The 21333-nt window shown below is 43.7% G+C and overlaps 4 protein-coding genes across 12 annotated transcripts; 1 reads left to right on the top strand and 3 right to left on the bottom strand.

Moving 5' to 3' along the window:
* Positions 1 to 1916: 1916 nt before the first annotated feature.
* LOC121054518 lies at positions 1917 to 3035 on the bottom strand. Its single transcript, XM_040524495.1, has one exon. The coding sequence runs from the start codon at positions 2950 to 2952 to the stop codon at positions 2494 to 2496; it is 459 nt and encodes a 152-aa protein (XP_040380429.1). The 5' UTR covers positions 2953 to 3035; the 3' UTR covers positions 1917 to 2493.
* Positions 3036 to 7142: 4107 nt separating this feature from the next.
* On the bottom strand, positions 7143 to 8708 carry LOC102716322 (DELLA protein SLR1-like). Its single transcript, XM_040524404.1, has one exon. The coding sequence runs from the start codon at positions 8706 to 8708 to the stop codon at positions 7143 to 7145; it is 1566 nt and encodes a 521-aa protein (XP_040380338.1).
* A 3204-nt stretch (positions 8709 to 11912) lies between these two features.
* LOC102716042 (pentatricopeptide repeat-containing protein At1g15510, chloroplastic) lies at positions 11913 to 16654 on the bottom strand. Of its 6 annotated transcripts, none has more exons than XM_015837222.2 (4): positions 13693 to 16654; positions 13205 to 13610; positions 12814 to 13102; positions 11913 to 12476 (listed from the first exon to the last, which is right to left on the bottom strand). In XM_015837222.2, the coding sequence occupies exon 1, from the start codon at positions 16543 to 16545 to the stop codon at positions 13963 to 13965; it is 2583 nt and encodes an 860-aa protein (XP_015692708.2). In that variant the 5' UTR covers positions 16546 to 16654; the 3' UTR covers positions 11913 to 12476; positions 12814 to 13102; positions 13205 to 13610; positions 13693 to 13962. The 6 variants fall into 6 exon arrangements, with proteins under 6 accessions (XP_015692708.2, XP_040380023.1, XP_040380024.1 ...); XM_040524089.1 differs by having other exon boundaries at positions 13551 to 13610; XM_040524090.1 differs by having other exon boundaries at positions 12814 to 13096; positions 13551 to 13610.
* Positions 16655 to 16835: 181 nt separating this feature from the next.
* On the top strand, positions 16836 to 20958 carry LOC102715763. Of its 4 annotated transcripts, XR_005811960.1 has the most exons (10): positions 16836 to 17063; positions 18528 to 18570; positions 18649 to 18741; positions 18823 to 18885; positions 18965 to 19060; positions 19144 to 19221; positions 19297 to 19897; positions 19974 to 20014; positions 20266 to 20476; positions 20700 to 20958. XR_005811960.1 is itself a non-coding variant. In XM_040524715.1 (7 exons), the coding sequence occupies exons 1-7, from the start codon at positions 16873 to 16875 to the stop codon at positions 19384 to 19386; spliced, it is 654 nt and encodes a 217-aa protein (XP_040380649.1). In that variant the 5' UTR covers positions 16836 to 16872; the 3' UTR covers positions 19387 to 20174. The 4 variants fall into 4 exon arrangements, 1 of the variants encoding a protein (XP_040380649.1); XR_005811958.1 differs by lacking the exon at positions 20700 to 20958 and having other exon boundaries at positions 20266 to 20645; XR_005811959.1 differs by lacking the exon at positions 20700 to 20958 and having other exon boundaries at positions 20260 to 20645.
* Positions 20959 to 21333: the final 375 nt, after the last annotated feature.

Genomic DNA, 21333 nt, shown 5'->3' with positions numbered 1-21333 from the left:
GGTTCGAGTGAAAAAGAACAGCCGCCAAAGTTGCACCGGGAAGCAGATACGTTGGTAGCTCTTGCTGGGGGATAGGGTATCTTTGGCGACTGACGAGAAATGCATGAGACGTGGTAACTTGACCCAATCAACGAGTTTTGACGAGCTGCAACACACGGATCAAAGCATTTTCATCCCTTTCTCTACTGCGCATGTCATCTCAATAGTCATATCCCTCCACAGATAGAAGTTTAAATTTATCTTCTAAGTAATGTAAAAAATAACAAATTTAACTTACGCATACTAGTTTTAATTTATTTTATTTTTATAAATATAGAAGTTAAATTTAAACTTATATATTTGTGTACTAATATAACTTGCATTAATCCACCCATATAGTTTGTTATCACTCTTTTATGGCTATTTATATGACACCTAATAAAAGAGTACATATTCAACCGAGGAACGAAAATCATCTCCAGATCATTTTAGGAATCTGCGATGACGGTGTTATTATCTGGTCCATTTTGAAACCTACTATTACCTCTGTTTTATACTGTAAGACTTTCTAATGTTGCTTAAATTTATTCATAGATGAATATATATAATTTAATTTATATACGTATCTAAATTCATTAGCATCTATGTGAATAAAAAAATGTTACATAGTTTTACGTCGTAACTGGGGAGTAATTTGTAACTGTGCAGTACAAGTTGAATCTGACGATGAGACTTTCTCGCTCTGCGTGCATTCGCGTATTAGACGCGCCCCCATTCCGTGCGTCCATCACAAGCGCCAGATCAGATGCAGGCCCGCTGCTGAAGCGTGTTGCGTTGCGCTGCGTTGCCAGCCCACGAAATTATCGTTTCCGGACACGTTGTGCGGCCCCGTGAGGCCTTGGCCCATCCGTGGATATATCGATGGGCAGGCCGACATTTTGGGCCGTCAAACGAGGCCTGAGAGAGATCTTGGGCCGCATGATTTCCAACCAATGGTGCTCACTCGCATAAAAATGGAAGTGGGCTGGCCTGACGAACTCCCGACTTGTAATTCACAGGCTGTAGCTTTATAGACCAAACCAAAGTTACTACCAAACGAAACGATCCTGAATTGGGAAATTACTCCTGCTTGTTGTTTCTTCGGAGAATTGGCAATGCATTCGGAAGTGGCTATACGATTGACAATTTCGGTATTGATCAGGAAGGTTGGTCGACGTTAGCAAATGTGGATTGGTTATCATGATTGTTCGTGTGCAGTGCGTAGTCGAAAATATTTTATTAGGTAGTCATGATGATGGAATTGATTTTTTATCATATTTTTGTCAATTTATCTTATTTTAAAACATATGCAAATATATGAAAATATAAGGTATAATTAAAATATACGTGGTAACAAATCCAATCAAAATTAAATAAATGATAGTTACATAAGTTTTTTAAAATAATACGAATAGTCAAACGTATAAAAAAAAGTTAATGTTGTTATTCATTAGAATGTGAATAGAGTATCATATTTCTTAAACACTCCATATCACACACGACTACAATTTTAGTTAAAATGTAATATAAATATTTTATCAAGTTAGTCAGTAGTCACGTACTCACGTATCCAACCGTATTACACCTAGCTATGCCCCTATGCGTGTAGCATCAGTTCTTTTCATCTAGGAGTATCAGTTTGGCAGGCAACATATGCATATGTTGCTAATTGCTACTGGTGAGTTTTCTATGGTCGCAGAAGGCATGAGCCATGAGGTATCTGGGTAAAAACCCTTGAACTGAAATGCTATGCTCCATTATAACAAGAGCTAGACCAAAACGAAACCAAACGAGGCGAAAGATTTTTCCCATACGAGAGGAGATGAACAAGGTCACTGTCGTACTACACGAAACGGCAAGGCAGCTACAGGCCATGTACTCCACTCCAACCCATTGTTGTACTACCGATCAGTTCGAAGCAGCAAAACTTGTACTGCGTTTCATAGTAGTACCGTACTGCACCGCTCGTACCATCGATCATGCACGCATGCATGTCGAACATTCACACAAAGCTCAAACCGCTCTGTAAAAATCTGAAACCTTCTCTGTTCTGTTTCTGGAAGACTGAAACAAATCTTCTTTATTTCGTTGTCATTTGGAGTACTTGTGGCGGCTTTCTCTGTCTACTTTTCCTTGAAAGCAACATGGTCAAATTAAAGTAACTATGGACTAGTATTGATCAACTGTAAGATTTGCTCATTTGTAAGCAAGAATTAAGATACATGATCAACATATCGCGAATAGAACCTTATTTATCTCGGTTCCCAGCTACTAATAAAGTGGGAAAACAATTATTTCATCTAGCTACAACCTAAACAACCAATAGCCCAACACCGTCTTCCTTTTGCCACGCTAGTATTAGTATACAAGGCTGTGCTAATTTGCTGAACTAATTGTGTAATTAATTAATTGCACCCTTTACAAATGCAGTTGCACGATTGCATCACGTATTCACGTACCATTTTGTGTCCCCGTTTAGAGGGAGAAGCAGCTCATGCCGGAGCGCAGCGCCAAGAACGGGAGCACGGCGTCGGGCGACGCCGGGGCGGGCGCGCTCTCCGCCGCCGTGATGCTGTTGAACCTCCGGCGCGCCGACGGCCGCGGCAGGTTCTCCGGCACGATGTTCTCCAGCGAGTTCGCGCGCCACGGCGGGCACTGCCGGCGGTCGCTCCAACGCGCCGGCCCCACCGCCGTCGCCGTCGCCGTCTCCCTCGCCTGGTCCGGTCGCAGCATCACCGCGGGGGAGGCGCCGCCCTCGCCGGCCGCCGTGCCGAGCACCGCGCACGCCGCCGCCGCCGCGAGGCACGCCCGGCGCAGCTGCTGGAGGCGAGCCGCGCGAACGCCGCCGCCTCCTCCTCCTCCTCTGCTGGTGGCGGCCGCCGGAGCCGGCGCGGGCGTGAGATGGCAGCAGGTGATCGAGGAGGAGGCCACCATGGCTGCTGCTGACACAGCTCGCGGTGGTGCAAGGTTGTTATATAGACTTTATTTCTTTTCACGGTGGAGGAGGGTCAGATCACGGCTGTTGATCTGGACATGGACGCTGGATTTTAGCTGCGAAGCGTGCTTGCTTGGCGTGTGGAACCACCGGTGCAGTGGCGTGTGCAAACTTGCAGATGGCACGTCGGAGGCGTGGGGACCACCACCGGTTGTAGATATTTGGACACAGTAGCGTGATAAGCAGTTTACTAGCCTTGCAAAAGAGCTGGCAGTTTGGGTGAAAATGGTATGGAAATTTTAAATCTTATTAATATCGTCTCTATAGTATAAGATATAAAAGGAAAATGTTTAAAAATTTTAATTTCATGAATCAAATCTAACCACTGCCAGTATGCACGTAAGTTAAAAATCTTATGCATGGCCTCCTCCTCCCCAGCTCCCCATGTATTACGCACGTGTTTGATAGAATAACAAAAATTTAAACGTTTGATCAATAACAAAAGTAGATATAAAATATTATTTTTTTATTATTTTTGACGATAATCATATGCATAAATTTTGTTCTTTTTATTAAGATTAAGAATAGATTACACCTTATGGCATATATTCTTACCAAAGTTTTACATTGTATGATCCTTGACTCATTTCATGATGGAGTAGGTATGATTATAAAAATTATACTTCAGGCTGTGTAGCCCATATGTAACATACGGACAATAGAGGTGATTAGTCTCATTGACATGTGGTCTAAATTATAATATTTGGTGAAAAACCACTTCAAGGATAGTGTATAGTTAAATTTTGATAAAATTATGTGGTCCAAAGTTTAATTCATTTTTAATTAAAGTTGTCACTATAATAGTTAACTAGTAAATATGAAAAATTCCCATACGAATTATCATCGATTCCATGAAACTAATAATCTAATAAAGACATGATATTGTCAGCCGTTTTAACCCTAGCTGTAAGCAGCCACTCCGTGGAGAATTCACAACGACGCGATGCATGGGAAACTACTCGGCTGCTGCTAAAAATACCAAACGAGCCGGAGCCGGAGCGAGACAGATACCAGACTAGCTATTTCGCGCCACTTTTCGCACTTTGGACTCTTCCTTTCAGTCTTGGAGAGGGCGATGATCAGATGCACGAACCACCGAGTCGCCAACAACCTGGGAAGAGCTCTCGTGGTGTGGTATCGCCTTTCGTCGCGTGCCGAATTGGAAACCGATGTTTTCTACAATCTCTACGACTCTACGGCTTCTTTTGTCTCTACACTGCGTTCAACTCGCTGTCAATTCTGCTTTCGTAGATGGGAGTTCTCTACACGGCTGCATGCTGGAGGTCAGACAGGGCAGGGCAAGGCGAAAACTACGCTGGACGCAGTCTCGAGCACCAGCTGTTCGAGAGAATGCCCCGCTGAACTGAAACCGGCACAGCTTCCTCCCAGGCTATGCGCAGCGAAAACTAGACTCTCTCAAGCCTCAAACTTCATGTCTGGTAGCACCATGATTGATGCTCTTTTCCATTGCGCTCGCATAGGCAGTGGCGGAGGATACAGACCCATCGCTGGTATGTATGTTGGATACTTGGATTGGATTGGGTATTTGGGTGTCGTCTTGTCATATGCAAATTTTCAACACACATGCATGAACATGTATAATCACTGGGGTTTATGTGCAGAGGAACTGAAAGTCTGAAACAGATGGAGAGACTTGGAAGTTGGAGAACCTCTATTGTGCTCTTTCAGGCCTTTTTTTAAAAAAAATATACTTTCAAGCTTGTTCTGGAAGCCCACGAATCACCGGCCCATCACTGTGGAAAGGCTGGAAATCATGGGCTCCAAAATTGGCCTTAAAAACCATAAGTCTTCCAGCAGACTAAAACAACCAGATTAGGCGAATACAAAACATCAAATAAAAGGGGCTATCAAATAGACTGCCACCATCAACAGCAAAATTGCATATAAAATATACTCCCTTCGTCCCTAAATATTTAACGTCGTTGACTTTTTTATATATATTTGACTATTCGTCTTATTCAAAAGATTTACACAAGTATTAATTATTTCTACATCATCTTATTTATTGTTAAATATACTTTTATACATATATATAGATTTACATATTTTATAAAAATTTAAATAAGACAAATAGTAAAACGTATATAAAAAAATTAACAGCGTCAAACATTCGGAAGAGACACTATTATGTATAGGGTCCCTTATGTATAATACGTTCCAAAATTTGACGACAGGTAATTAATATGTTTTCAGCAAACGGAGTAGCATTTTGTTTAGCTTGGACAATAGTGTATATTAAACGGGAAGTCATAAATGCCCCGCCTTGTCTTCACCGTGAGGTCAATATGGTCTTGGTATTTTATTTTGTCCAAACACATCTCTAAAGTTTGTCATATGATCCAGTATGCTTAGAGGTTGTTTAGATGGGGCTAAACTTTTTAGCCGTATATCACATTGGATGTTTGGACATTAATTTAAAGTATTAAATATAGACTAATAAAAAAACTAATTTCATAAATGAGAGCCAATCGGCGAGACGAATATTTTAAGCCTAATTAATTCATAATTAGCAAATGTTTACTGTAGCATCGCATAGGCTAATCATGGATTAATTAGGCTCAATAGATTCGTCTCACGAATTAGTCCAAAGTTATGAAATGGGTTTTATAATTAGTCTATATTTAATACTTTAAATTAGTGTCAAAACATCCGATGTGACAAGTACTAAAAATAAGTCTCTCCTTCCCAAACAACACCTTAGGCCCACCAAAAACAACCATGCTGACATGCCATGTCATTTCCGCATGTCATGTCATCATCTTATGCAAAAATATATGGCCCATACGTATATTGAAGGAAAAATGATAACTAATTTTGCATGATTACATATTAAATATGATCCAAGGAATTGATGTGTACACAAAATTTATTATGCTATATATATTGATAGCTAGCAAGCACCCACCACTGAACCTATGTTAAGTTTAGGATTGAACCCAGGTGAGCATGTTCCACCACAAGGGGAGCTCCAAATTTTAGGCAATGAAATTTGATGAAAATCAAATGAAAGTGTAAATCCAATTATTACTCATGGTTTTACAGGGATGCTTTCAAAATATTATGGATCTAACATTTAATTCTTACCAAGGGGATATCGATCAAGAGTAACATTCACCAAAAATAATTGCTAACCAGCTTTCGACGGTTTTTTTTTTCGACCCCAAACTTTTGAATTTGTGGCCATTGGATTGTCTTGAGATCCGTGTGTTTTTTCAACCCTAAATTTTCAAATTTGTGGCCATTGGATTGTCTTCAGATTCGTGCGAAGAGGAGAACTATTTTCTTTGCATATTGTGTGATGGAAGGAGTCAACTACACAACCTACAACTTGAACGCTCGTATCACCATCCATCAAGCCACTCGCGTTTTGACCAGTTACACATGAACTACTACTATACATATGAGTTACATAACTATTATAGAGTTACAATCACATTATGTGCACAGAGGGAATCAACTACACAACCTATAACTTAAACACTCGCGTCGCTAGCCATCGAGCCACACACACATTTTAGTTGTTACATATGAATTACTAGTTACTAGTATAAGTGGGTTGTGTACGTCCTTTTTGGGTGTAGAGAACGGCTTAATCCATCTTAAAAAATGTTACTATATATAAATTATATTTGTAATTATATTAGAGTTATGATATAAGTACACTCTAATTTTATAATAGTTATATTCGAAAGATTTTTGCCCCAAAACAGCCGGGCATTGTGTAGCCACTCCCTTCACCAAATGATATCCTCGAAATTACTATGGGTGAGAAACACCTACATATCTTCTGGCTAGCACCATAAATGGTGGGCTAGCCGACGCAAGTTCGAAGCTTCACCACCACTTTAATAACATTTGACGTTAGGTCCTTCCCCCATTATCTAGCTTCACGTTTTACTATTTTAGCGATTAATTGCTACTAGACCAGCAGTACCGCATAGAATGATTGTACAACATCCAACATACCGATGAACTGGAAACGACATCTTATTAGAATTCGACGAACAGCAAAATCTCATTAGAACTCAGACTACATGCATTACAGTTTTAATCCGGTTTAGCTAAATCGATCAAATTGTTTTTTCACTGGACCATCGATTCCTCGCTCTCAGTGCATCATTTGACTAAAAACACCATGGCCGCTGCTTCCTTCGCCGGCGTTCTGGTCGCTGTGCTGGCTCTCCTCCATGGCGGCGGCGCCAGCTATCATCTTCTTGTTGCACGCGGCCGCACGCCACGCCGACGCGGAGTACAGCTTCTGGTTGTGCCAGGTGAGCGTGAGGAAGCCGCCGTTCTCCTGGACCCCGAAGCCGGCGCCGCAGAAATCGCGGACCTGCATCGCCGCCTGCCAGAGCCCGGTTGCCCCGAGCGGCAGCTGGGCCAGCCCCGCGCGCTGCAGCCTCTCCGTCCAGCGAGGCATCGGCTCGTGGCGCTCCACCCGGCTGCTGCCCTCGCGGCTGACGATGTCGGCGATCTCCCCCTGCAGGAACGCCTCGGCGAGCTGGTTGCCCACTCCGTCGCCACCGGCATGGCGGCTGGCAGCCTCGAGTGAGTCGAACATGGAGGCATAGTAGAAGAGAGAGTTAGTGAACCTCTCGAGCAGCGACGCCTTGTTGTGATCTGCCTCCTGCTCGACCACCGTGAAGACCTTGGGGTTCATGGACGCAACCCAATCGAGCACGGCTTCGATGGGCGCCGCCGTGGCAGCGTCCTGGTCGACCAGGAGGCGGTGCAGCTGAAGGACGGAGTTGACGGCGACAGCCTCGCCGGGAGCGACCTGGAACATCCATGGGCGGAGCCCGTCGAGCTGGTCGGCCGCGATCCCGCGGAAGGCGAAGGGGACGTTGTAAGATTTCGCGAGCTCGGCGAGGCGGATGCCCACATCACGGAGCTCGTCGCGGTTGCCGCCGGCGTGGGGACCAATGCCGGTGATGCGGAGGAACGGCGGGCCACCGGGGCGGACGACCAAGGCCTGGATGAGTGACGGCCACTGGACGCCTTCCTTGAGGTCGAAGTCGATCACATGGACGCTGTTGCACCCCTCGAAGGCCTCGAGAATGGCCTGGTTCGCCGTGAAGTGGGCGAACTTGAGGAAGGGCCCCGCCTCGTAGAAGCCGCGGAAGAGCTCGCGCTCCTCGGCGCGAGGCGGCAGCGGCGGCGGCACGGACTGCGGGAACGCCGGGAACAGGCGCTCGGCGAGCGCGTCGGCGAAGTGGGTCAGGACGCGGCCGATCCCGGTGCGGGTGGGCATCTTCACGAAGATCTCGCGAGCGTCGGACAGGCTCCCGGCGGCTGCAGCGTAGTCCCCGGCCTGGATGGCGCCGGCGCACGTGACCAAAAGATTCACCGACCGCACGGCCATCTTCTCCAGCTCATAGCACCGCCTCGCCGCCTCGATCTGCACTGCGGACGGAAGAACACGGGCAGGGACAGTCGTCACGCCAGGAGTAAGAGACACGTACATGGCAGCGGCAGCAGCAGCAGCAGCAGGGTCGGCATGGTACGCCGCGCCGTTGCCGTTCGTCGAGTTCGCCAGCGCCGCAGCCGCGGCGGCGGCGGCGGCTGCAGCGTTGGTGGTGGTCGAGTTGGCCAGCGCCGCTGCGGCGGCGGCGGCAGCAGCAACGTCCATGGCCGAGGCCGACCAGCCACCGCCGAAGCCGCCGAACTGAGCCATGCGACGACGACGGCGAGGAGGAGGAGGAGGAGGAGGAAGAGGACGAGAGTGATCACGCTTGTGTTGCTTGGCTGGATGGTCAGGATGGAATGGGTGGTCGCCGAGGCGGGGGTTTTATAGGGAGCGTGGAGCGTGACGTAGGACTAGTTGGCTGGGGACACGTGTACAGGGAGGTGGTGGAGGGCGGGATGCACATTAACGCCTGGATTTGAGCAAAGGTGGCTGCCCTCCTGCGTGACTTTTGTGCTAATTTTTTTTCTTCTCCTGTTTTTTTAAATAATTTTGCTCCCTTAGCTGCTACTTTTGGATGCCAAAATGAATAAGTGTGTGACTAATCCATCGATGTTTGCATGCGAGATTGGAATATGCGTGTTATGTTTGGGAGGTGAAATGTGGCGTCCAAGGGATGAGAAAAATGTGTGTGTATTTGGGGGTGGGGGTTAGAGAACAAAAATTGAGGTTTCTTAAAAGAAAAGAGAGGTTGAAGAGAAAAATGTGTATTAGTTGGGTTCAAGTAAAAAAACAGGTAATTTAATTGACAATGAGAATGAAAATAATGTGATGTGCTAGATAGCGAACGGGCCGTACAACCGCGAATCTATTTAATTAATTTTACAGATGGAAAAGCCATTGTTTGTAACGATTTTTTTATTATCATTCAATTCGAGCGTATCTTTGGCATAAGGATATCTCTGGCTTTTAAAGCGGATGTAACATATGCTGTGCATGTCATGAGGATAGCAATGAGTATAATATCTTTGGATTCTGGGAATTACGACCTACTTGTTTGAGCCGTGGACATATAATTTATAGCCAACTTTTAAATTTTAGAATCAATTATGATTTTTCTAGGGTCATTCTCGTAACTCAGCCTTGTTAATGTTATGAGTGTGATAACCGTACAAGATATTTTTCTATTAGTGAGTATAATATTTTTGGATTCCGGGAATTATGACCTACTTGTTTGAGCCGTGGGCATATAATTTATAGCCAACTTTCAAATTTTAGAATCAATTTTGATTTTTTTGGAGGGTCCTTCTTGTAACTTAGCCTCGTTAATGTTACGAGTGTGATAACCGTACAAGATTTTTTTCTATTAGTGAATATAATATCTTTGGATTCCGGAAAATATGACCTACTTGTTTAAGCCGTGGGCATATAACTTATAGCCAACTTTCAAATTTTTGAATCAATTTTGATTTTTTTTGGTCATTCTCGTAACTCGGCCTTGTTATTGTTACGAGTGTGATAACCGTACATGATTTTTTTTTCCTATTAGTTAAGTGTCTCTGGCTATAAGTTGTAGGCATGCAGCCTAAAAAATAAAATCCACCTTGTGAGCCAATGCACGATACTATAGAGGGCCTAACATTGCATATGCACATCGGTCAATGGGCCATACCAACAGGGACCAATCAGTCATGCAATGGTTGGGGCCACCACCCAGGCATAGCAGGCAGTCACGACGTGGTTGGCCACGGGTTGACACGACATGGTCCATTTCCCTATTTTCCTAATATTTCACATTTTCATTCATATTTTTCCCCATTATACCTCATATTTTCCCCCCAAGCCCTCCCTACCCCTCTCATTGATTTATTTTATTTTAATACATTTTTCACTGGTTACCGCCTTCAGCCCATGGGTCATTTTATGTCTGTGTGCCAATACATCACAACCCATGAAATTCTTGGGTTGCCCAACAACATGCTATCTCGTGCCACCCTATTTCGCATTCACTAATGCCAAGCAGCTCTGTATCGCTAACTTCTAAAATAGTTTTAGCCTATGATACTTTTACCAATTTATAAGATATGAATTAAGATGATCATCCTATCTGCCCAAGAACAATAAACCTACAATAGACGATGTGCCAAAGGGAAAAAAAAGGTTTGATGCTACTATGCTATGCATTGAGTGACTAATCCATCAGGTTGTTGCATAAGTGATTGAACATGGTCCAGGAGAAATGCGGCTTCCTAACTAGAAGGTGCACTTCGTGTCAGCGTGGTGTGTGACCATGAGCAAGAAGATGGTGGTTGGAGCTGTCACCATGGAGGAGAGCCAGGACAACAACAAGAACACCGACTAAGGAAGCAGTGGACATGGTGTTTTCGGTAAAATCATGTAGTGAAAGCGAGGGATGATTCGGTTGTAGAAGTTCATGAAAGATAAAAGATAAGACGAAGAGGATAGGTTAATCGGATTTAAGTAAAATTTGGTTGCTTTATAGACGATGTGAATGAAGGCAATGTGTTGTGTTGGAAGAGCAAAAAAGCTATGCAACCCTACGTGAATCTATATAATTAATTTCTACGTACTAAAAAAAATCAGTATTCACAACAGATGTTTTACTATCATTCAATTCCCCCTAATTGTTTGAGCCACAGGCTTATAAGTTATAGCAAGCTTTGAATTTTCTTTTTTGTCTCTTAGAACATAGCTCATCTAAATTTCGTTATTCATATCTTCATTTGGATGATCATCTCAAATACTTATCCCTTTGTACTCCAGCAGATCATCTATATATAACATACTCTATATCTATTTAGAGGATTGGAAAGAACATCTAAATATAGAGTTTCTCTCTTTTAACATGGATGACATCCAAAAAAGATGATGAGATAGATATTCTGCTAGAGCTCAACTTTTACTTTTCATTATCTATTTCTAGAATGGAGGATGGGATAAATTAGCTGTTGGAGATGCTCTTAGCAAACGTTAAATGATATCCTTAGTGAACAATAAGCCCATAATAGACATATTTTGGCAAAGTATGGCATTCACACTTTTCCACACAATTTTTGGAAAAGTGTGACATCAACACAATTTTTTGCTAAAGTGTACAATGTAACGTGTCTACGATAGGTGGGTATGTGGCTAAGAAAGTGTGGCTCGTCACATTTGTGCCATGAACCTGAGGTAACAATATAGTAGGGAAAGTATACAGAAAAGAAGCTGAAGATAATGTGTAACTAGTCTGACTACGTGTAAAAAATGGCTTTGTAAATAGAGGTGCCATATGAGAACCAAAATGGTCTGGAACCAAGATGCAAACCAAAGTGCTTGCAATATCAACAGGTTCAGTCAAACATTATTTTTCTTGCAAGCCCAAATGCACCGGATAAATGCACAATGACAGATGCATCAGTACACCACTCAAGCATCATTCCAGAAGCTCAAACAATAGTTAAATAGCCCACATATTGAAATTCCAACAATAGCAGCATTCCATGATTATAAAGGTGCAAAAACAAGTTTCACTGCACAGAGACGCATAATTTGTAGTTCACATCTCAGAAAGCATTGTTGTTGCATTGTTGTTTACTTACGAATTTTTCTCCTTCCCCTGGGGACCATATGCCTAAATGCTTCGCCAGGTTGACCAGATAGAGCTTTCCCTAAGAAAAACAACATTTTAACATATACCAGTGCTTTTCTATTTGAAACACAACGGCGCTACGCAAAGAAAATTTCAATTAATGAACAGTACGTGCTTTTTCTTCCTCTCTCCATCTCAGTGATATATAGGCTCTCAGTCTCAGCCCTTAGTAGAAATTATCCTTATGTTTGTCCTCCACAAATACATCGCTAGTCAAGTTCAAATTCTACAATTTTCAAATCTTCAGTGGGTCTTCAGCTTCTTAGGTGTTAGCTTCCTTGCACTAGTGACAAATCTTCTTGGCAGCAGGTGCTGGCCTCATGGTGGGTGAGGCATCCATAGTGGGCCGAGAGTTTGTCCATTCTCCCATCAACATATAAAGTCCTCTGCACAAGAATGCAATGGTCAGAAAGGTTAACTAGATTCAGAATTACGCATGCTAGGTTCAGCTAGATTCAGAACTAAGTACAGATAATGCTACAAGTTGGTTACATGTTTAGCTAGGTTCAGCTAGATTGAAAAGTACAGATCTACAAGTTGGTTCGTAATTCAGCTAGGTTCAGCTATGAACTGAAAAAAAAAATCAGAAATAATCAGCTAGGTTAAGAAATATTCAGAAATATGCAAGACGATGCTAAAAATATCATCCAGGTTCAGCTATGTTCAGAAATATTCAGAAAATGCTACAAGTATCACCAAGGTTCAGCTAGGAACAGAAAAAACCATCGACGTGTGGTTCCTCGTTGGTCCCGTTGCCAGTTACTTCGGGGAGGTGCGTCCCTGTCTCTGGCTCTCCGCCCCCTGCAGCATGTGGCTAGGGTTTGGCTGGAAGGCACCGATGTCTCGGGGTGGGCGGTGCAGTAGAGGGGAGACTGGTGGGTCGAGCTCGCAACAACGTGGCTGGCATGGCAGGTGGCGGAGCACATGGTAGGATGCTGCCAGCGAGCGGGGGATGGCAGCATGGGTTGGCTCGCTCACTCCTCGGCCCCGGCCTGGTTGGGAGACACTGTTGCTTGGTTTGATCAATTGAGCCAGCGGCAGTTTTGTTAGTTCAACTAATAAAATAAAGCAAAATTATATTAACTTGTGAGAAAGGGAAGAAATGGCATCCTACCAAAGACATCCAGGATGAGCATAGCATTTTACCAAATCACATTTGTGGGATGTCATTATAGCAAACCCACTTTTGACAATGGCATATATCCAAATTTCTCAAAAACTTCAAAGACATATTGTAATCACTTTACATGCTAGCTATTAGCAAGTGACAAACTTTCTTTAGTGGCATACAAGGCATTCTGCCAATATCTCTAGTTACACATATCTACTGTCACTATCATGGAACAGGCAAAATTCTGTAGCCTATAGTTGATACTGACAACCATTACAGTTGTTGTTACTCCTATTTAACAAAATAGCATACAGAAGCTATATTATTCTCACTCTACTTATAATCTTACTTGGACATGTCTTTCAGAATTTGTTGGAAGCAAAGATTATCTGCATGCAGCAGCAGGAGACTGCATAGAAGAAAACTTAAAAATGTAAGAAACGAGAAAGGAACTTCCTGTAATCCAACAAATAGAACCAAAAAGGAAATACCTTCTGTGCACCAAGAAATGACAGGAACAGAAGTGCCAGTATCTCAGGTAGGCTGTCAACACTTTCTGTCATGTACGAAGCTGAATATTGGCTTATCCAAGACCCCAAGCAGGTGCTTCTTGCTATATCCAAACTGCCAGTGAGCAGTTGTACCATTATACCAGGTTAGCATGGTTGTTGCAAAATGTTTCTGTAGCTGTGATTGTGGCAGATGCATAATAGCGTATGGCCAAATCTTGTATTGTTATACAGCCTCTTTCTACAAGTTCTTCATCCATATCCTATTTCTCCACATGAACATTCTCCATCCTTAAAGTGGTGTAATTGCTTAGTGTCCATAACAGCTATCTCTCTCCGAACAATCTTAGAAATCGTCTTTAATATCATATGACAACTCTGGCAAGTGTATCGGTTCTTTGTGACAGAAATAGAGGTACCAGGTGTAGTATTGATCAAACCAAAAGCTACAGCTAATCTTTCACTGTGACCACAAAAGATGTCATCCTCAGATACTTCTTTATCTTCTAAGAAGTCAACGGGAGCAAACCCATATGCTTTCATTCGGTCATATATGCCATGTAGAACAGCATTTATTTCTTTAATCTGTGGATGTGATTCATCATCTGTAAGAAATGCGTGAGTTAATCCTTTAACCTCAACCCAGCTACATCCAAAATCTTGCTCCAATCCCTTCTCTCGCATGGTTTTTCTCACTCTGGCCACTTGAGCCCATCTGCCAGCATCAGTATATAAATCACACAGAAGAACATGATATGCAACATCATTGGGTTCCAATTCAAAGATAACTTTTGCAGCAAGCTCGCCAAGTTCAACATGCTGGTGTATCCGGCATCCATTCAACAGGGCTCCCCACACTGCAGCATCTGGTGTGATAGGCATTCCATTTATGAGGTTGTAAGCTTCTGTTAATCTCCCAACACGACTCAATAGATCTACCATACATGCATAGTGCTTGAGATTTGGAACTATTGAGTATTTCTCTGTCATCATGTGAAAAAGCTCCCAGCCTTGACTAACCATTCCAGCCCTACTACAAGCACACAATAGTGCAATAAATGTAACTTCATCTGGATGCTCACCAATTTCTACCATTTGGTTGAAGAGTGATAACACGATGTCTCCATGCCCATGAGCAACAAAACCAGAAAGCATTATATTCCAGGATACAACATCCTTTTCACTATGCACACTGAATTGTGCCCAAGCATAGCTTGTCTGGCCACACTTCACATACAAGTCTAGAAGAGCATTGGGTACATAACCTTCAGATCCAATACCACACCTTAATACATGTGCATGGATTTCCCTACCAGATCTCAAAGCCCCAGTAGCAGCACAGGCACTTAGAGCAGCTATAAAAGTAACAGAATTGGGATTTACATGTGCTAGCATATGCCGGAAATAGTACAAAGCCTCAAAACTCCTGTTGTTAAAGCAAAAGCCAGCAATCATTGAACTCCATGATACCACATCCTTCTCAGCCATGCACTTAAATACTTCAATAGCCTTATCAATGTGCTTGGATTTAGCATACATTTCAAGCAGTGCGTTAGCAACTACGATGTACCTGATGAATCCCTTGTCCTGAGCAAGCTCGTGCAATTTGATGCCTATATCTAACCACCCCAAGCAGGCACAAGCAGCAAGGGCACTTGCAATGGTAACATCATCAGGACTTACATTATGCAATTCCATCAGTGCATAAACTTCAAGGGCTTTATCTGCGAAACCATTTTTCTCATACCCCGATATCATTGCAGTCCATGACATGGCATCTTTAGTTTCCATTCTTGAGAATATTTTACCTGCATCCCCCATCCTACCAAGACTCGTGTACATCTGAATCAATGAGTTGCAGAATGCAACATCAATGGAGAAACCTCTCTTTACAGCAAACCCATGCATTTCTTTTGCAAAACCCATTTCCGACAACATTCCAGATGCAACAGTCACACTTGTTATTGTCATGATATTCGGCTGTACCTCATTCTGCAGCATGTTGAGAAACAACTCCAACCCTGCCTCACACTCATGATTCTCAAAATGTCCAGCTATCATCGCATTCCATGATATGCAATCTGTCACAGCCATACCATCAAACACCTTCCGTGCAGCCGCAACATCCCCACATTTGGCATACATGGTCACCAGAGCATTCAATACGTCGACCTCGTCTCCAAAACCAAATCGAAGAACATGAGCATGCACCTCCCTCCCCATTCTCCAGTCTGGGATGCCCCCACAGGTGCGCAGCACGCAGGGGAACGTATAGACATCCGGTCTCACACCTGCCCATAGCATCCTATAGTACAAGTCCAGCGCCTCCTCGAGGAAGCCCAATTTTCCATAGCCGCCTACCATGACGTTCCAGGAGAAGACGTCCCTGTCAGGCATTTTGGCGAACACCCTCCACGCGTGCCAGGTCTCCCCGAACCTGACGAGCATACTCAGCATGGCGTTCCCGAGGCGGAGCCCGAAGCTCGGGTGCTCGGCGTCGGCGCGCGCGCACGCGCGCATCCCGGCATCGATCGCGCGGCGCCACTCGCAGAGCCTGAACAGCGCGACGTAGGCGTCCTCGTCGGGCGGCTCCGGGGAGGACTCGAGGAGCCAGAGCGCCTGCGCCAGCTGGCCATGGTTACAGAGCGCCCGCAGCGCGGCGCTCCGGTCGGAGTAAGTGGCCTCCGCGGACGCAGCAGCTCGCGGCGCCGGCGCGGCGGAGCTGACGCCGCGCCTCGCGCCGCGCGCCGGCCGGAGCGGCGGCGGCGCGCGATGGGAGGCGAGGAGCAGGAGCGGAGGAGGGTTCGGGTGGGCTTTAGCTGGCGGAGGCGGCATCGTGGGAGGCGGCCACGCGCATGGCGGTGGGAGCCGCGGGGTTTTGGAGAGGTTTGGAGAGGAGGACGACGACGGCGAGGTGGTGGTGGTGGCGCCTCGATGGCCACCTGATCCGGTAGCGCGAATGGATAGAGCTCGCCGCGGTGAAATTAACGTTCTCCGGACGTTAGCAGGCTAGTGGGCCACAATTGGGCTGGAAAGTGAAGCCCATGAACGCGTGGACGCGCGAGGAAAATTCAGCGATTTTTTGCGCTCGTCGTTTCGGTGGCGTGAAAATTTCTCTCCAAATTTTCCGGGCCTGAATAAAATTTTCCAGGAACCGGAGTGATGGCAGCCATGGCGTCGTCCGCTCCCGTGGCCGCGAAGCCGGTCGCTCTGCTGCCGGCCCCAGCCTGTCGCTGCGGCGGCGGCCTCAGATCGGCGCGCCCGGCTCTGTCGACGACGGCGGCGGCGGGGGTTTGCCGGCTCCGAGTCTCCGCCTCCGCCTCGGACGTTCCCGACTTCCTCTCCTCCGACTGGTGGGTATCCTCCCCCCTTCCATCTCGCGCTTTCATGTTTCCTTTCGGTTTCCTTTCTGCACGTACGTTGCTAGTTGCAACATCTATTCATGTGGTCAATCAGACCAACTTGCTAGTACCAGATTTGGGGAAAAAACTTGTAGCGTGGTCAGGCAGGCAGGCAGGCAGGACTATTGAACTATCCTGATGCAGTGTGGCCTCACACACATTTGGAGGATTCCGTGCTCCATTTGCGCACTCTTCCAGTACTTCAGTATATTTTGCTTTAGAATGGAACAAAGCGGGTGGAAGCACTACAATGAGGACAGAATACAGATAGATTTTTCAGAACATTATATATGTTTAAGTTTTTTAAGTGAATTTGTGAATTGGAATAACAGTAGACACATGTTAGTGGCGAGAAGTGCGAGCTGCAAGGTAGGGTATAGCTCATGCCATGAGGATATGTCGAGAACGCACTTGGTTCTCTAGACGATTCCGTTGCCTGAATATCCATCCCCTCTTTTTGGCATTTACATAGAACAGAATATGCCACCCTTGGGCTGGCAAGTTAAGTCACCGCTGCCAAGTATTGCAAACTGCAAACTTCCTGAAAGAAAACTGTATTTTGTAGATGTAACTATGGAGTGATTTGTGCAACTAAAGTACAATCATGTATGTTTATATCACTAGATGTTTCTTTCCCTCCACGTCATGAACTGCAACTTACTCAGAGTACCTCAACTGTTAAGGGTTTTTTATCCATTTTGCATGTGCTTGTCGCATCCGGTTTTACCTAAAGAATGAGTGAATCATTGAGAAGCATGTATGCACAAATTTGCAGTTGGAAGATACTTGGCGGATTCTGTGACGCTAACTTTGCCTATCAGATATATCTCTGTAGGGAGAAAGCTTATGTACATCCTTACATTTTCTTCCTGAAAATAATTGTGATGTCACAGGCCCTATCTTCTGTATTCCTTTGATGTGCTACATAGGTCATCCTTTATATCTAAAATCTATGAACTTCGATAGTTGTGCACTTTGTACTGTATCTAATCAAGGTCTAGATAATTCAAATTTGGGACTTAAGAAAAATCTGGATACTGTGGATGAACCTGATATAAATAATTAAGAACTAATGAGTGCGCTCAGGAGTCGAGTGTGGGTGGACGGGGAGGTCAACGGCTCATCCTGCCAACTGCGCTAGGCACAGTTCTCAAATTTGAGGGCTTCAGGCATTTGCTGAAATTATTGTGCAATCATATAGAACGGTGAATATGTTATAGCAGGCGTTTTGACATGCCATACCAGATGTAAATGTGCATAAGGTAGACTAGCATTGCACATATTGTGTACATGATAATTAAAACTGAAATTGGATATTCAAACATGAATATCAGTTAACCCTGCTATTGATGGATTTATGCTACTGATAGGATCTTACTCTTGTTCTCTGATTGATTTATCATTTTTCTGCCTCAGGCTAGAAACACGGAAGAAAAAGCCTTTTGGCCCCAGGTTGAATGTAATGCTCAAACCGAACTGTGAAATTGCATGATATTGATGTCTTGAGCTTATAGATTTTACACCGTTCCATCTTCAGTTTAATGCAGAAGAAGCAGTAGAATACCAACTTGAGGCCTTAAAATATAATGATCAACCCCGCCAAGATTATGGGATAGAAGTCATGTACAGAGTAATACCTCAAGCTTGCAAATTGCTCATTTGTGAATATTTAACACGACTTCATCAGTCTGAATCTATATGGTGTTGCTAGTTTGCAGGCTTTGATCCTTTTGAGAGGTCAACTTATTTTGGGCGTCAGTTTGATCTAGGACAGGTAAATCAGAAATAGTTTCATTCTGCCCTATATGGTTGTTTCATAGCTGTCTTGCTGATTGCCACTAGTGCTACTCCAGTTTGAACGTTTCCGGCGGATATTTCACCATTCAACTTACAGGGTGCTGCTTGCGCACAAAGAAAGAATGATATTGAGCAGTTTATGGGTTGAAGAGGTTGGCCTTCCCCACTAATAATTTTGTCCCTGTTTTGTTGAATGAGACAAATCATCTTACCCTGGATCTGATTGTGCCAACAGAACCTATATAAGCAAAGAGTGTGGGTTCGAGGATCACGTCCAGAGGAAGAAGCCATATTTCAATTTACAATGGTTCAGGTACTACCTATCAACACATCTTTTGTGCTACCTTTGTTTCAGCTACTTTGGTTTTTTAACCCATTGCTGTTGTAGAGGGTCGGAGGATCATGGGATGGGTACTGGTTAACTGAGAGTTTAATCAATGATGATGGAGATGCTCTCTCAGGCGGGGTTGCTTACTAACGGATATGTGTCATGCACTCGGTTACTAGCGTATTGGTGTACTGATGAATCCAGAAACATGTATAGCTTTGTAAATTGTAATTATGCACGGCTGGCCCAGGATTTTTTTTATACATTATCCGGTTATATCATGCATACAAAGAGTAGTAGAATACATGAGTTGTGGTAGAATTGACTGCGACATTCCCATTCTGGGAGCTTTCGCTATGTCAAACACGCCGCTATTGTACAGAAATTTGGCGGCTGTATGGTTGTCTAGTAGTATGAAATACCGTCATCTGGAAAGCTTTCAACGATAGCTCAGTGTGGATGTTCAGGTCAGAAAATGGCGTTGTCAGAAGAAACCAAGTCCTACCACCGCACACACATCCATGTTTTTATTTTGTGTACGCTATGAATGTTTATTGCTCCATCCAATCAGAGGTCATATTGTTAACTGCGCAAGTACCTGACTTGCGAGTTTATCTTCGATGTTTCCTGCGGTTAGGATCACATTACTGCTGGAGACGAGGTAAGCAAGTAAACACATGACGTCATTTCGTGCTTATAATTTTTGACCAGTGTTCTGTTGTTACGTGTTTGGTCAGGGCTGTGGCACCCCTTTGCGATCAGAATGTGCAACTTTGAGGTACTCCTTCCGTCCCAAGTTATAACATTTATAGGTTATTTAGCGAGGATTAATGTTGAAAAAGAAAACACTAGTGTTTCTTAACAAATAAGAAGAGATGATGTTGAGAGGGTAGATAGAGATAAAACGAGAAGAATTTTAAATGTGGAGTGATTGATAGGACAATTATTCTTGTGTATAGTGTAAAATATATATATTTTGGTATAAGATTTAAACCTTATAAATATTTATGTTTTAAATGGAAGGAGCAGTTGAAAACATGAAAGATAGACCGGAAGGTGGACTGGATATGTTGTTTCACACTCACCAGAAAAAGGCCAGGTAACTTGTTGGAAATGTTTTTAGGTGATCATCATCACCAGGTCAATAACTTGCTTGCAAGATGAAAGTAACGTGACATCGATATGTATATCTTTTTCGCGCAACCTGACGATGAGGCGAAGGAATGCGTCTTGGATACGGGTAAGGCTTCACCGCCATCGTGCTTGCACCAGTAACCTCACAATTTGTAAATGAGTAAATTGTATTTTATGTATCTTGTTTTCACTTTACAAATCATGCATCACCATCGAACTAAAGTGACGAGTAATAAAAGATTACATACAAGGGCATACAGATAGAGTTGTTGGATGTGTTAGATACGGGTAAAGTAAAGGTGCATTGCTGTTGTACATGTTTGATACAGGGCGTACATCCATACACGTCTACCCATGGCGTACAACACCTTCATAATTCGTGGGCTCGTGTCGTGGCCACTGCTGCCACGGTGAACGTGTGGCCGCCTCTCCGCCAAAACTGCCGCGTGGAAACTGAACTTCGTTTAGGTCCACTCCAGGTTACCAACGCAGATTAGGTACATGCATGCGACCTCAATGATTATGAAAGAATTATAAAATATGATAGGTTGAATTACAATGTTAATAAGCCATTAAATAAATATGCAAGTCTAAATTCAATTAACGCATCAAATGATAAAAATAATAGATTTTGTTTACAATGTACATGCATTATTTCTTTACCTTAATTCTATTTTTTTTAAATAGTTATAGATCAAATTCAGTCTTGCATGTTCCGTAAACGCGGAAATCATCATAACGAATGTTACTAGTTTTTCTTGGGAAGAATTGCAACAATTTAATTCGTACCTACTCACTTCGTTTCGTTTCATACATCATAAGATACATTAGGTTTGTCCTAATTCGATACTATTTACATTTGATCAAGTTTACAATAAAAATAAAGCAAAACCCATAACACCAACTTAATTTTATTAAATCCACCAATGAATAAATATTTTTAAAGTATAATTGTTTGTGTTA

The sequence above is a fragment of the Oryza brachyantha genome, chromosome 5, assembly GCF_000231095.2.
Source record: "Oryza brachyantha chromosome 5, ObraRS2, whole genome shotgun sequence".
Taxonomy (NCBI): domain Eukaryota; kingdom Viridiplantae; phylum Streptophyta; class Magnoliopsida; order Poales; family Poaceae; genus Oryza; species Oryza brachyantha.
The sequence above is the reverse complement of the archived record's forward strand: the minus strand, read 5'-3'. Positions and strand labels throughout refer to the sequence as shown.

What these genes read in the sequence shown, in the direction of transcription:
- LOC102716322 (XM_040524404.1), bottom strand. Translation starts at nt 8,708, where the DNA reads ATGGCTCAGTTCGGCGGCTTCGGCGGTGGCTGGTCGGCCTCGGCCATG.
- LOC102716042 (XM_040524088.1), bottom strand. Translation starts at nt 16,545, where the DNA reads ATGCCGCCTCCGCCAGCTAAAGCCCACCCGAACCCTCCTCCGCTCCTG.
- LOC102715763 (XM_040524715.1), top strand. Translation starts at nt 16,873, where the DNA reads ATGGCAGCCATGGCGTCGTCCGCTCCCGTGGCCGCGAAGCCGGTCGCT. An exon ending in GCAGTTTATGGGTTGAAGAG is followed by an intron (nt 19,061 to 19,143) that starts GTTGGCCTTCCC and finishes TTGTGCCAACAG; the next exon opens with AACCTATATAAGCAAAGAGT. An exon ending in TTCAATTTACAATGGTTCAG is followed by an intron (nt 19,222 to 19,296) that starts GTACTACCTATC and finishes TTGCTGTTGTAG; the next exon opens with AGGGTCGGAGGATCATGGGA.
- LOC121054518 (XM_040524495.1), bottom strand. Translation starts at nt 2,952, where the DNA reads ATGGTGGCCTCCTCCTCGATCACCTGCTGCCATCTCACGCCCGCGCCG.